Source organism: Balearica regulorum, chromosome 20 (genome assembly GCF_011004875.1).
Source record: "Balearica regulorum gibbericeps isolate bBalReg1 chromosome 20, bBalReg1.pri, whole genome shotgun sequence".
Lineage (NCBI taxonomy): Eukaryota > Metazoa > Chordata > Aves > Gruiformes > Gruidae > Balearica > Balearica regulorum.
Genome location: NC_046203.1, coordinates 5644182 through 5658582, shown reverse-complemented (window position 1 = coordinate 5658582; position 14401 = coordinate 5644182). Strand labels below are relative to the sequence as shown.

The following is a 14401-nucleotide window of genomic DNA, read 5'->3' as shown; positions in this document are numbered from 1 at the left end:
CATATTGCTTTAGCAGGCCACCAAGCTACAGACTTAAATTAATTGCAACAAGCAGTTTAAAGTCCTGTTATAAACTGCAAAATATACAAGACGCTGGAAAGTAACTTTAAGTGTAAAGACTCAGTGTGGACGCGTGTAACCAGAGAATATATACAGGTACTGGAACTGTAATTTGCAAAGTGTAAGCTTGCTGCAGACCACATTGTCTCACAGTATACATATGTTCCTTACGCTTTTAAATATGGATGCTAAAGAGTACAAAGGTCAAGCAAAGAAACCTGACTAAAAGCCATTCACATACCCACAAATGCTTTGTTTGTATAGCATATTCTTGCCTTGTTTCTCATTTTGCCTTGCTGTTACTGGTTTGTTTGTGTCTAATAGTTTTTTGATATAACACCTGAAACACCTTGGAATGCTGCCATACATTATCTAAAACTCCTGCTACTTTTACAAAAATCTACAAAATGCTTGAGCGCAATGTACCTCTGAGATTAAGATGCACTTTCATTAGTAATTTATGTAACAAAGATAAATTATGAAAAAACCTCTTAAGTCTTCTGCAAAGCTTCAGTTGGGCACCAGATAATAGGACAGGAGAGAATTCTCTTGCAGTTTGAATAGTGCCTAATGGCAGGTACAGGATTTCTTGCTGCTTCTTAGAAGGCAGCTGAGCAGAGTCACTAATGAAGATGGGCTATCAGACAACATCAAGCTTGTTTTTCACCCACACGCTGTTATTGTCCATGTTCTAATAACAGGTACAGGACTTGTCAAACTTTTTGTTTGAAGAACCAGAAGAGGATTTTCATGATTTTCCACATGTAGCTGCCACTTGCTGAAAACTTACCAGGTTCCCAAGATTTAGTAAGTCAAGGACTGTGCTACTACTTTGCCATACTTTTGCACCAGAATTTTGGGTAAAAAAAAAAATAAAAATCCTTGTCCAATAATAAAGCTCAATCTATGCAGCTTAACACTTATTAAATGGTAAGGAAAAGAAACAGAGAAAAGGAAATATTTTTTTTACCTTCAGGTCTATAAGAAAACAAAATGAGCCAGGAAAAAAAAATAGAAAAAAAAATAATGATACAAATACTAGCCTCTCTACGTTGTAAAGATTGAACAGAAGCAAAACCATCTACAGAACCAGCCACCATCAGAAATCTAAGTAACAGCAAAAAATAAATCAATCTCAAAAGACATGAATAAAATCACAAGCATTTCATAAAACAAAATTCACACAAGCCTAACCCCAATCTTCTCTAACTACTGAAACAACATTTCAGACACAAAATTAGGAAAAAAAAAAAAAATCAGTTTCCAAACACCTTCATCTAGACTGCCTGTATATCATAGTGCTAAGGTGTCACAGTGAAGATATATCTGTCCTAAAACAATTCATCACTGAGACAGGAGCTCAGCAAGCTTACATAGCTGCAGGAGAAATTGCAAGACATCAGCATGCTGACTTCAACCACCATGAGGATGATCCCAAAGTGATCTTAAGTAGTAACAGCCTTGACTTAATCAGCCATCATCTGGGTTCACTCTGGGTCATGCACACCGTACCTTAGCATCAATTCTTTTTTTTGTTTCCTACCTTTTATGATGTCACAGTGTGCTATGTCATCCTCACTCCAAAGTGAAACATTTGACTGAAACAAAGTGCTCCTGCCACACAGTAGCCATGAGTCAGGGGTTGGTACGGAAGTTAGTAGCTCAGACATGAAAAGATCTTCTCCTTTCTTTGCTTCCTCAGAGCACTGTCCATGTACTGGGGACCCCAGAGCTGGATGCAGTACTGCAGGGGAGGTTTCACTGGAGTGGAGTAAGGGGCAGAATCACCTTCCCTGATCTGCTGGCCATGCTTCTTTTGATGCAGTCCAGGATATGGTTGGCAATTTAATTGCGTGTTACCTTACTGTCTTTGTCATTTCATGTTAGTTCTTTAAAAATTAATTACAAATCTGAACTATAATGTGAACATCCTTGTTTGTGTTGCTCTAGGACCTAGGAACCTCTCTCTGGTTGTGGAGTTCAGTACGTGTGATATTTCTGTAGAAAAGAAAAAAATCTATGCAAAACAGTATATTATATTAACTCTCAGATACAACATATAAAGTGCTCAGCTTCACACAGTGATCCAAAAAACGGTGGTTTTAATGACTGACTAAATAACTTTACTAACTCAGTAGCTGTGCTAAAACATGCTTTTACTCTGCCACCTGCACTCACCTTCGGGATCCAAAGATCAAGTCTCTTCAGCAGTTACAGACGTACCCTCTTCAAGGCTGGTAGGTGAAATAAAAACTACTTCCTCCCCCCCTCCCAACTGTTGAAAGAATTAAAACAATTGCACTGCTGAACAATGCAGACAGGACTAGTTGGACTTCCAAGTATGCTGTACTTGAAAGCAGCAAAAACCATCTTGTAATCTAAAAGGAAGTGGTGTTTCGTGGGGTTTGTTGTTTGTTTTTTTTTTAATCTTCACCTACTCTTTTCTCCACCAGCTAGTTGCCCCTTCCCTTGCTTTCCAATTTCTTGTCGCTTTGCCCCATGAAAGGGTATGACATTACCCTCTAGAAGACAAGGCATACATGCATTGTGTTCGTGTCAAACAGGTTCACATCGATAGTTTTGTATTATTAAAAGAAATGGCAATCATTTTATATTCAGTTACATCATGCTTGCAAACCCCAAGCATGGCTCATCTGAAGCAAGTAATCACTTGGAACAAAATCTACTCTTCCTTAAAGCGGAAAAGCTGGTTTCTGGCAGTAAGAGCATGGCTGCAGACAAAGTTCAGAAATATAAAGGATACTTCCTCCAATTCATTACTATCTGCACTTTCTTATGCACAACTGTGTTTCAGTTGACGCAAAATGGGTGTTTTCATCCTTCCTAATATGCTTATCTGACTTGCTCTCACATCTGAGGTCTACTGAGACATGTAAACTTTGATGACTTTTTTTCTTTACAGCCCCCCCCCCCCCCAAGAAAAGGTCTGGTATATTTTCAGAATTTGATAAACAAATATTCATAGTAATGGATCACAGCTGTGGAAATACCACAACAGCCATTACTGATTTCAGAAGAAAAATTAATGCAAGTTACCAGTGCCATCACTTAGACACCTAGCCCAGCCTGGCGTCTAAAGTAGGAATAAACTTATTAAAGATTTCATTTTGTTTTTTCTCTCCAAGGTTACAAAACAAGAGGCTTGGACATAACAAGCATTTAATGAGCCCTTCAGTACTCATCTTTGGGTGTTGTATCACAAAAGCACATTACCTTATAGTGAAATACTGCAATGCAGAAAGTAGCCCTCTTTCTCCCCTACAATTTGCCTCTGTAACAGCAATAATGGCAATCTGGAATATAGCGATCATTGCTTTTCCTTCCTAACGTGCTCACTTCATTTTCTATCCTGTTGCCTATGGGGAGGAGAGGAATTCCAATCGTTTCCCATTTGAACTGATGCTATCAGTGAAAAGAACCATTTGGTAGATATAAAATATGCTTATTGATGCTTCCTTTATAAAATATTTACAATGAAACACTGGACATGACCCTGGAGGAATTGTATAGATCCAAGTGATTTCCAAGACTACAAAGTAATAAAAGAAACAGCCTTCCTGTTTCTGGGGGATAACAGGAAAAGGACTCCATTTCAGGAATGGGAGATGTGCTTTCTTTTTCAGCTCTAACAGTAGCCATTTTATATGAGCTGGTGTTGCATTCACATTAGGTAACATTTAATTTATCTCTCAGGCAACTACTCATGAAATTACATTTTGGCAGAAATTAAAGCACCTTCTTTGCCAGTCATAATGTAGAGCTTAATTACCTTGAATGGGGAATCATAGAATGGTTTGGTTTGGAAGGGACCTCAAAAGGTCATCTAGTCCAACCCCTGCCCTACAATAAGCAGGGACATCTTCAACTAGATCAAGTTGCTCAGAGCCCCATCCAACCTGACCGTGAATGTTTCCAGGGATGGGGCATCCAGCACCTCTCTGGGCAACCTGTTCCAGTGTTTCACCACTCCCCTTGTAAAAAAATTCTTCCTTACGTCTCATCTGAATCTACCTTCTTTTAGTTTAAAACCATTACCCCTTGTCTTATCGCTACAGGCCCTACTAAAAAGTCTGTCCCCATCTTTCTTATAAACCCTCTTCAAGTACTGAAAGGCTGCTATAAGGTCTCCCCAGGGCCTTTTCTTTCCCAGGCAGAACAACCCCAACTCTCTCAGCCTGTCTCCATAGCAGAGGTGCTCCAGCCTTCTGAGTGTCTTCGTGGCCTCCTCTGGACTTGCTCCAACAGCTCCATGTCCTTCTTCTCCTGGGGACCCCTGAGCTGGATGTGGTACTGGGGGGGGGGGGGGTCCCATGAGAGTGGAGCAGAGGAGCAGAATCCCCTCCGTTGACCTGCTGGCCACACAGCTTTGGATGCAGCCCAAAGCAGGTTGGCTTTCTGGCCTGGGAGTGCACCTTGCTGGCTCATGTCCAGCTTTTCATCCACCAGTACCTCCAAGTCCTTCTCCACAGGGCTGCTCTCAATCCATTCATCCCCCAGCCTGTATTGATACCAGGGTTGCCTCCACTCAGGTGCAGGACCTTGCAGCTGGCCTTGTTAAACCTCATGAGGTTCACATGGGCTCACTTCTCAAGCTTGTCCAGGTCCTATCCCTCAAGTGTGTCAACCACACCACTCAGCTTGGTGTAATCTGCAAATGCACTGTGGGTGGACTCGATCCCACTGTCTATATCATTGATGAAGATACTAAACAGTACTGGTCCCAATACAGACCCCTGAGGGGACACCACTCATCACTGATCTCCATCTGGACATTGAGCCACTGACCACTACTCTCTGGATGCAACCATCCAACAAATTCCTCAGCCACCAAACAGTCCACCCATCAAATCCATCTCTCTCCAATTTAGAGAGAAGGATGTTGTGGGAAACCATGTCAAAGGCCTTACAGAAGTCCAGATAGATGACATCCATAGCTGTTCCCTTGTCCACTGCTGTAGTCACTCCATCATAAAAGGCCAGTAGGTTGGTAAGGCAAGACTTGCTCTTCGTGAAGCAATGCTGGCTGTCTCAAATCGCCTCCCTGTCCTTCACATGCCTTAACATAGCTTCTAGGAGGATCTGTTCCACAATCTTCCCATGCCCAAAGTTGAGGCTGACAGGTAGGTAGTTCCCAAAGTCCTCCTTTCTACCCTTTTTAAAAATGGGTGCAATGTTTCCCTTTTTCCAGTCTCTGAGGACTTCCCCTGACTGCCAAGACTTTTCAAATATCATGGAGAGTGACTTGGCAAATAATTAGTGAATTCCCTCAGGACCCTGGGGATGCATCTCATCAGGTCCCATAGACTTATGGATGTTCAGGTTCCTCAAGTGGTCATGAACCTGATGATCTCTTACAGTGGGAGGGACTTTGCTCACCCAGTCCCTGCCTTGCAGTCCATCCGCTTGAGAGCTGTGGGAAGAGGGATTGCCTGTGAAGACTCAGGCAAAAAAGTTGAGTACCTCAGCCTTCTCCTTGTCTGTTGTTACCAGTTTGCCAGTCGTGTACACTTTCTTTGACCTTCCTTTTCTGGCTGACATACCTATAGGAACCCTTCTTAGTGCTCTTTGCATCCCTTGCCAGGTGCAGCTCCAGCTGCGCCTTTAGCCTTCCTGACCCCATCCCTACACAACCAGGCAATGTCCCTATACTCTTCCCAGGATACCTGTCCCTGCTTCCACTGCCTGTGCATTTCCTTCTTGCCCTTTAGTCTGACGAGGTCTTGACTCATCCATGCTGGTCTCTTGCCTTCCTTTCCTGATTTCTTACACAGGGGGATCAAGAGAAAAATGACACATATAAGAAGAGAAGTTACTAAAGATAGACATTGCTCAACATTTCCAGGTCTATCTTTTCCAAGAGAAAGTTCTACTGAACATCTGATTGCTACGCTATCTCTGTCAGCTGTGCTCAGTGTTTCAAGGTTCTGACTGAGCCTTGATTTCATCACTGAAATCAGAGAGGAAATTTCAGATTTTAATACCAGAAGATATTATTACATGTCTACACTGATATACTGTGTAATGCAAGGCAGATAATTTTATTAGCGGATGAAGTATTTTTCCTGTTGATTTCAGTGGGTGGAGTTGAGACTCTAAGTGTGTAAATCAAGTTGGTAAGTGCAATCTACCCTGCTATCCAAGTCAACATGCAAGTTTGGCAGGGATAAACTACTTCTCTTAGGAAAACAATAAGATAGGTTTGTCTCTACTTCTTTGGACTTTCCAAATCGCACTTGAAAGAACTGCAAATTTGGAGGGTTTTTCAATTTTCTGTTAGAAATTTGGATTCTGTTGTATTTATTAAATGGCTACACACTGTGCACTATAAAGTCTGTTCAGCTGTATATACCATTCATTCAACAAATAAAACATGCTTGCTGCCTTTGAGCTAAAATGTTCCTTCTATACCTCTACTATTCTTTTTCAGAATATTTTATTGTTAACAGCATACATATTCTGCACATTTTAAAACTTACAACCAAATGCAACTGCTGTTGAAGTAAACAAACTTTTTTTTTTTACATGAAAGTATTTAATTAGCGAAACAATCATTATCAATGTAACAAACTGAAAAATACAGCAACTTGATACAAGACTGAGGTAACAAAATACTTTGCCAAAAACCTAGATTCCAACGCCAGGGTTATTATGGGTAAGACAGTTCACAAGAATTATAGAAAGAATCCTTACACAAATCGCATGCAGTGGACTGCTGGAAAATACAGCCAAAAATAGTGCAACAGTTTTCACACAAAACAAACCAAAATGTTGAAATTAATTTACATTATGTGACAAATAAGTCGCAATTTGAAAACTACTTTCTTTGCCTCATTTTAGTGCTATTTGGAAAAACATGCATTTTGGCACTGAATTACATCAAAATTGCACATTAGTAAACTGATAATATTGCCTACATACATTTTATATCTTCACAATTCTGAAAATAGTAATTCTGAGATAATGTTTATTTTTGCACAACTATTGCAGTTATTCTCTTTGATGGATGAAAACTTGTATGGTTTGTGATATTTTTGTGAAAATGCTGTATTAATCAGTACTGATACGCAATATGTGGCATTTCGATATCAGCTTTCAATTCACCTTAAAAGTACCAGATGACAGCAAATGGTACCAAATGACAGCATAAAAACTCAAATCAGCAACTACAAACTGTTTAATACTTAAAAACTCATTTATAAAATCAGTTTAAGATATTTTAATAATATTCTTACACTGCCAGCATTCTAATTTTTTTTATATTGTGCAGCAATTTCACAATTGTGCTATACTGAAAAGATGCTTACCCGACTTGTGCAAAACTAGTATTTGCTATGTTCATTTTTCTTCTATATAATACTTTTTTACATTCAAATCATAGTAGTGTGAGGGAATTCAAGTTACTTTTAACATATTTCCAAATTCCAAGGTTTTCGGTAGGATTTGAGTTTGAGGATTGAGTAGGATTGAAAAGTTTAATTTCTCCACAGATTCATCTTCTGTCAGTGACAAATGACTGGGTATAAGAATCATTCATAAATACTGCTTTTCGTTCATGCCACACTGTTTTGGGGCACATCATAGTTTCTGGCAAAGATGCTTCCTTTCTAGTTGGGAATCTGTTTTACAAGCAAGTGAAAATGGACCCTTTTGTAACTTCTCCAACAGGCTCTATAGCTTGTAATTTTGAATAAAAGTATACTTTTGAAGGCTAGAACACTCTACCTCTTGCACATACAATAACATATATGACACTTTGGAGACCCTTAAATTCTAAAAGCCATTAAATTCTGAGTGTGTACAGGCTCATTCTATTGCTACTGTGTCAGTCAGCACTTACTGTTCTTTCCAAGGGAGGCTTGTTAAACATAACTGAAAGTTGTTACAACATCCATTAGTTTATCTCAATTACAATATGCTGGAAAAAATGTCATGAGTCCTCATTGGTGTTCACTTCCGCTACATCACACTAGAAATCAGTAGGTATTTACGTGCTTCTAATGTGTCTACATTTCATGCCAATAAATATTCCATTTTAAATTTAGCTTATATTTAAGACAGATCAGGTTATAACCTTTCAAGGGGAAAGGGCTACTAATAAAGTCACTTTAAAAAACCCTCTTGACTTGAACAGTTCTGTTTTGGTTAGTGTGTCATCACTTTGGTCACTGTTCTGCACATGGTTCAACCCCTGTGAATGCTAATATCACACAATACACATGGTCATAGGTGGCACATTCATTAAAACAGCAGTCCACGTAACACCTGCATCTTCATGAATAATCTCATTGATAACTAATCACAAAAGTCCACAGGTGCAGAATAATTCAGATTATATCATATTCTAACACGGTCTGAAATCATTTACTGGTGACAGGATTTTACCACATTCAAAAGCTTCTACCCTGTCTCTAGTGGCTTTGGATTCTCTGCCCTCGCAGATACTGAAGTTTTTCCTAGTTTGAAGTTGTCTTAATTTAGCAAAAAAGGAGAAAAAAAGGTATAAATATATTTTGCATTACGATTCTTTTCACACAGCTCCTGAGCTATCAAAGAAACTTTGTCAACTTTATTGACACTTTCACATGTCCCAGGATCTAAATGCAGTTGTTGTCAGTTCTTGCAAAGCTGGTATGCATTAGGGTTCATACTTAGGATTGTAACATGAATGCTTAGAATAACACAAAAGTTACAGCTGACCTACATCTAACAATACAGGTATTGTTGTTGTTGTTAGAGAAGTTTAAAAATGAAAATGTAGAAAATCATACAAGTTCACCGAATAAATATTCCTGATGCCAGACGGCTTGTCCTAGTATAGGCTCTGTTCAGCTAAACTGACTTCCATTTTTTTTTTTCATGGGTTGTAAGCTAGAGGTTGGCTTGCAAATTTCTCCTCTATGCAATCTTAGGAAACTCGGAAGAGGTTTTCTGGTAATTGATGAAGTCCGAACACTGATGCCTTATGGCAAAAGAGTTTCAAACAGAAAAAGTGCCGAACTTTGCATGGGAACAGAAAAAACCCCTCTGATCACAGCAGTATTAGGGCACAGCAGGGATACAGCTATGGATGTGGATAGAGTTCTTTCAGAGGAGAATGCTCATTTATGTTCTTTTTATTTTTTTTATCTTTTTTTTCCTGTGGACACTGGTGTGGAAGCTTCTTTGTACTTGCTCCACTGTCAGTCAGTCTTGCCTGGCTTTCATTGCCATCATGATTTCATAATACCAGTGCCATGTGCCAGTAATGGGTGTCATTAAGGTGCATCATGTACTGGAACTGAGTAGAGCTGAGTCATCCACAGGAAGACAGAACAGAAACAATTATATGGAATCATTCAGAGGAGCCAGGGCCATGTGATACATAACACCTGATTTCCTGCTTCCTTATACCAAGGGATTTAAGATGAACAACATTCAGGCCGAAGAAAAAACCCAAACTTGTAAGCAACTATGCCACTAATAAGAGCATGAAAGACAACCTTTAGCACAACATAAATTTTAACAGCCTTAAATCCATTGTCAGGGCATTCCTGAGTAACATAACTGGATGAAAAAAAACCCAACTGTCCTGTGCCAAAATACATTTTTCCCAAACAGCTCAAATGTGAACAGCAGAATTGTCCAGAGATTTGATACAAAATCTGAGGCAGCCACATTGCCAAGCAACTCAGTGCACTTAGATTATAAAAATGTTGTTCCACAATTTTCTATTCTAATGGACACTTTGCAGCAAGTTAACACTGTCAATCATTCTGTGCATTAGAAAGGATTGAAACCCAACATGGGCCAAATATTATTCAGTCACACAAAGCAGCTTAACAATAAAAAGAACCGTTTAAAAAAGAATAGGCAGAAGATATGATGCTCGGTTTGTGGTCAAACATCAGTTCATGGCAGTCTCTGACCACAAGAAGTTGAGGGCTCTAGAATCCTGCATTAATCTTCTGTCCCTCTAACTTGTCTGCTTTCACACAGGGCATGATACTATATCTGGTCCTAAGGACAACATTCACTTTCTGCTTTTAAAAGCTGTGTCAGAATCACTTTCAAGTTACATAGGAAAGTGCTGAAATATTTCTGGCTGGCTCATGTCAGGAAAACCATTCTCCTCTTCCTCCTTAGAGAACAATAGCCTGTTTCTTCAGTTTGGCACTTGAAGTCGCACCAGGCAGGAGAGCAAATTATTCAAATGACATTAGATTAGCAGGTACCTGGAAGAGAATGTAAATTATTCAGCAGTATAATGCTCCAGAGCCTATTATGGCATTGGGAAACTGCAAGGTTACAAAATAGAGGGACTAACAATTTATTATCCGATGTGGAAGTGTAATCAGTCCCAAACAGGCCCAAAAGAGGGCTAACTGCATAAATGAAAGGAAAGATAAAGACTCAAATTGTATTTCTATTCATGGACTAAATCCAGCCAAAGTATTCTAAGAAGTCACCAGTATGCATGGCAAGTGGAGGGGAAGGGGAGGGAATGTGTGTGTGTAAAGAAGATTCTTGAGCTGCATCCTGGTTTAGGTCCTATATGGATCAGTATCCTATTAATACAACCTTTGGAAATCCTTTTAAAAATGAACACTTTCCTCAAGAGAAGAATGAGACTGCTATAAAAAGGACAAACATAGCATTTTATAGGACTCTCTCATCAACAGAACTTATAGACCCAGCCAGTGGATTAATGCTAGGACATTTGCTTTCTTTGTGCATGAGAAAGCCCCTTCTGAAGTAAAGGTGGGGCTACCTCACTTGGAGCAGTGAGTGTTGAGGTTATATGCTGTTAAGGTAACCAAGCCTATAGCTAGTCCTGTGCAAATCCTGATTTGGTAGGAATTCTCTAATTTTAAATAATTTTTATTCCTCCTATTGAAAAATTGGATCAATGTACAAAATGAGGAGTCCGCACAGGGCTGTGCGTGCACACAGATTGAAAAGAGGTATCTTTTCTAGTAAGGATTTTCTGGAAAATATGAAAAAGTGGATAGAAATAAGCTTCGCAACCTTACCTGAGGCTTGTTGCTTTTGCATGCATCATCCAAATGCTTATGCCATAATATTGCATGAAATCTTGAACCAGTCTGGAACTTGTAAACATTGCCTACAAAACCAAGAAAATCAAAGGCTCTAAATTTGCAGACAGGCACGTAGTTTCAAGGGATTCTAATTTCTGTGCAGAAGCCAAAGTCCTGAAGTAAACTGTTAAATTAATTTGCACCTCAAATGCTCAAACAGGATGTTGCTCATACAATAGAGACCGCGTGAGGCACGTTATCCAATAATCCTCAGGTGAAGGGGGCATGCGAACATACGTGGCCTGCAAAGCTAAGAGGGGTGTATAGGCAGAAAGGCCAAATTACAGCCACAGAAAAGACCGCTTAGGCCACATCTAATTTACTCCTGGCTTTCTTCTCATTAAGACTGTTATGGTTATAGCCAAACCTCTTATGAATGTTTTTGGTATTTGTGAACTTAGTTTTCTTGAATGTCCTACTGCAATTTTCCTCTATGCCTTGTTATTTTGTAAATTGTTTATTGCAATCAGATACTTTGTGTGTTTTAGTCAGTGTCCAAGAGATGCACTTCGCACAGTAGATGCAAATCCATGTCCAGCACCAAAGTTGAAAGTGTGAAGAGGGAAGGAAGCATCAAAAATCTTTATCTAACTGCTCAAAGTGCAAAATAACTCTAGAGGCTTTCTTATCTTTTGAAGTTTAATCAAGGCGGAAGAGTTGTGGCACTTCAAAATTAGTTATTAAAAAGGAATTAATACTTACTTAAAAGGCTTTTTTTGGTAAATGGTTTGATGTTTGAACAATTTTCATAATATTTTAATTGGCCTCAGTGTAAGTCAAGATTTGATATTGACCAGTTTTAAGAAAGCTACACAGAAACTTGGAGATGAGGGTATGGGGGCACATAGACATGAAGCAATCTCATATTGGTTGGGCAATTTCTGCAAAACTTACAGTAACTGTCAAGGCACAGCAATACCTCTGTAGGCATCACAGAAGCACCACAGCATATTGTAACTCATTAATAGAGATTAATCTACTTCCCGTCACAGAAATATAAGGCAGACAATGTCCATCCTGCAACATCTACCTTTGTCAGGGTTATTTAGCTGGAAAATATCAGGATGCTCAGGGTCATCAGGCAGTGCCACCATCCAGCCCACAATGGAGACTTTTTTACCAGGTGTAGATTTATACTGGAAGAGACAGACAAGTCAGAGCTGAGACTGTACCAGGCATTAACTTTCGACTGTAAAAGTTGTGCAGACATATGGCTTAGCCTGGAAGAGCAAGTACACTTCAAACACCTTTCCGGATCTGCTTATCAATATGCAATTTTTGGTTTTAGAACAAATTTAAAGCTTACATGTTTTCTTTCAGTGCCTCTTAAAGATTTTGCTCCAAAGTACAGAAGAGTTGCTCCTGAAAGGATAACCCAGTATCTAGTCCACGAGGAGAGCTGAATCAGAAAGGAAAAAAATTAGGAAAAACTCTGCCTATCTCTGACATTTCAAAAATCTATTCACAAGCAAGTCCAAGTGCTACCAAAGTTAATTTCAGAATTAATGAATAGAGAATTAGATAAAGAGTGTCTCCTGGTATAAATCAGCCCAGTTACCTACATTTGGATGGATGGCTGTGAATACAATCCATCTTACTTGGTATCTCATAAAAATATCAGGACTGATTGTTCGCAGCAAAATAGTATGCTGCCTTCTACTGGACCGATCTTAGACTTCTGCATTTGATCAATAAAATCTATTGAGACGACATCTCTGCAGTTCTTCAAATCTTTTAGCACTGAACAGTAGGGTGGAATATAAAAAATATCAATGAACTTTATAGCAAAAAAAAAAAATTACCAAATGTGTAGGACCAAAACCACACGAAACCCGTGACTTTAGGTTAAGCGTGAATTACCATGACTTTGGCGCTATGGGTGGATGCCCTGCAGTCTTCCCATTTCAGCACCATACTAAACTTCTGCCCTCACAGAAACGCGTGGTAATTTATAGAGCTGCTTTACTCTTGCTCTGCTGTCACAACCAACAGACATTACTTGCAAATGCAGGGGGAAGCAAAACTGCTGTAGATCCGATGACATACCAAGGTTACAACCTTGTGATCACCCAGTTAAAACTTTGAACAGAAGATGTTTTTACAATTGATAATAACAAGGAACATTGTTTTGTGTGGTATCAAGCTGCAGGTTTAATCTAATCCTGGAAATTAAAACAGCCACTACTGAATTAGAATCACAGGATGAACTAGAATCACTTACAGTAGGTTTCTTGCCTTCTTTGAGCAATGTTTTTCTTCTTAATGGCCCTTCCATGGTAATGACTCCTGTGGAACTACCTAATGTACAGCTGTAGGCCCCTGTTGGGCTGTAAAGACAAAACATTGCCATATGTATTTGACCAGACAAATAAGGACAAGAATCAAGCAGTATAATTTAGTTCTAAATATATTTTTTCCTGCATTGCCTCACAAACATTGTATCATCTGACACTTGACTCTATAATATGTATTTTGCAGACCTAGGTATCAGATAGGAACCAGGGTCTTTGAAAAATAGCAGATCAACAAAAGGTTCTATTCTGGGGGCTTAGACACGAATCATAAAATCATAGAATGGCTTGAGTTGGAAGGGACCTCAAAGCCCATCCAGTTCCACCCCCCTGCTGTGGGCAGGGACACCCTCCACTAGCCCAGGTTGCCCAAAGCCCCATCCAACCTGGCCTTGAACACTGCCAGGGATGGGGCATCCACAACCTCTCTGGGCAACCTGTGCCAGAAAAAAAATAAAACAAACCAGAATAAATCTTGAGGCCCAAACCCAAAGAGTAAACAGGCAATTTTCTATCTTATTCTGGTAAATTACAGAAATTATCTGGATTTCTGGAAACTTAAGGCTTAAAACTTTGGCAATAAGAGCTCCCACAAATGTAATTTTATTTTAAAATAAACTTTAGCTATCAAAAAAGAATGTAGGAAATTGCCTTGGCTAATTGGAAAAAAAGTTGGGAAAACTATACAACAATGTCAAGTAATTTATTGTGAAATAATGAAAATATTTTTTCCTTTTCCTAGGACAAACATAGAGCTTCCCACATAGAACAGTGGAAAAGTGCTGCAACTGAAAGAACCCAAGTACAGGCTAAGTTAGAAACGTAAACAGCCATTAAAAACATCACTAAAGACTGACTGGTAGGTGATGATCTGTTAGAATTATCTGCTGCTAACTGCTCTTCATTGCCATGCGATCACAATCCTGATATTCTTATAAGGACCAATGAAGTTTA

General features: G+C 39.2%; 1 protein-coding gene across 10 annotated transcripts in view; it reads right to left on the bottom strand.

The window, feature by feature from the left end:
* Nucleotides 1-6399: 6399 nt before the first annotated feature.
* The window catches only part of RALGPS1 (Ral GEF with PH domain and SH3 binding motif 1), a 137390-nt gene continuing 129388 nt past the window's right edge, over nt 6400-14401 (bottom strand). For 7 of the 10 annotated variants that reach the window (XM_075772649.1, XM_075772648.1, XM_075772647.1 and 4 more), the window contains 4 exons: nt 13378-13483; nt 12463-12555; nt 12187-12292; nt 6400-11182 (listed from right to left, as the gene is read on the bottom strand). In XM_075772649.1, coding sequence (XP_075628764.1) covers nt 11031-11182; nt 12187-12292; nt 12463-12555; nt 13378-13483 — 457 coding nt within the window. In that variant the 3' untranslated portion in view covers nt 6400-11030. Of the gene's footprint in view, nt 11183-12186; nt 12293-12462; nt 12556-13377; nt 13484-14401 lie in introns of those variants that run through there. The other 3 variants (XM_075772653.1, XM_075772656.1, XR_012838505.1) reach the window with 3 other exon arrangements.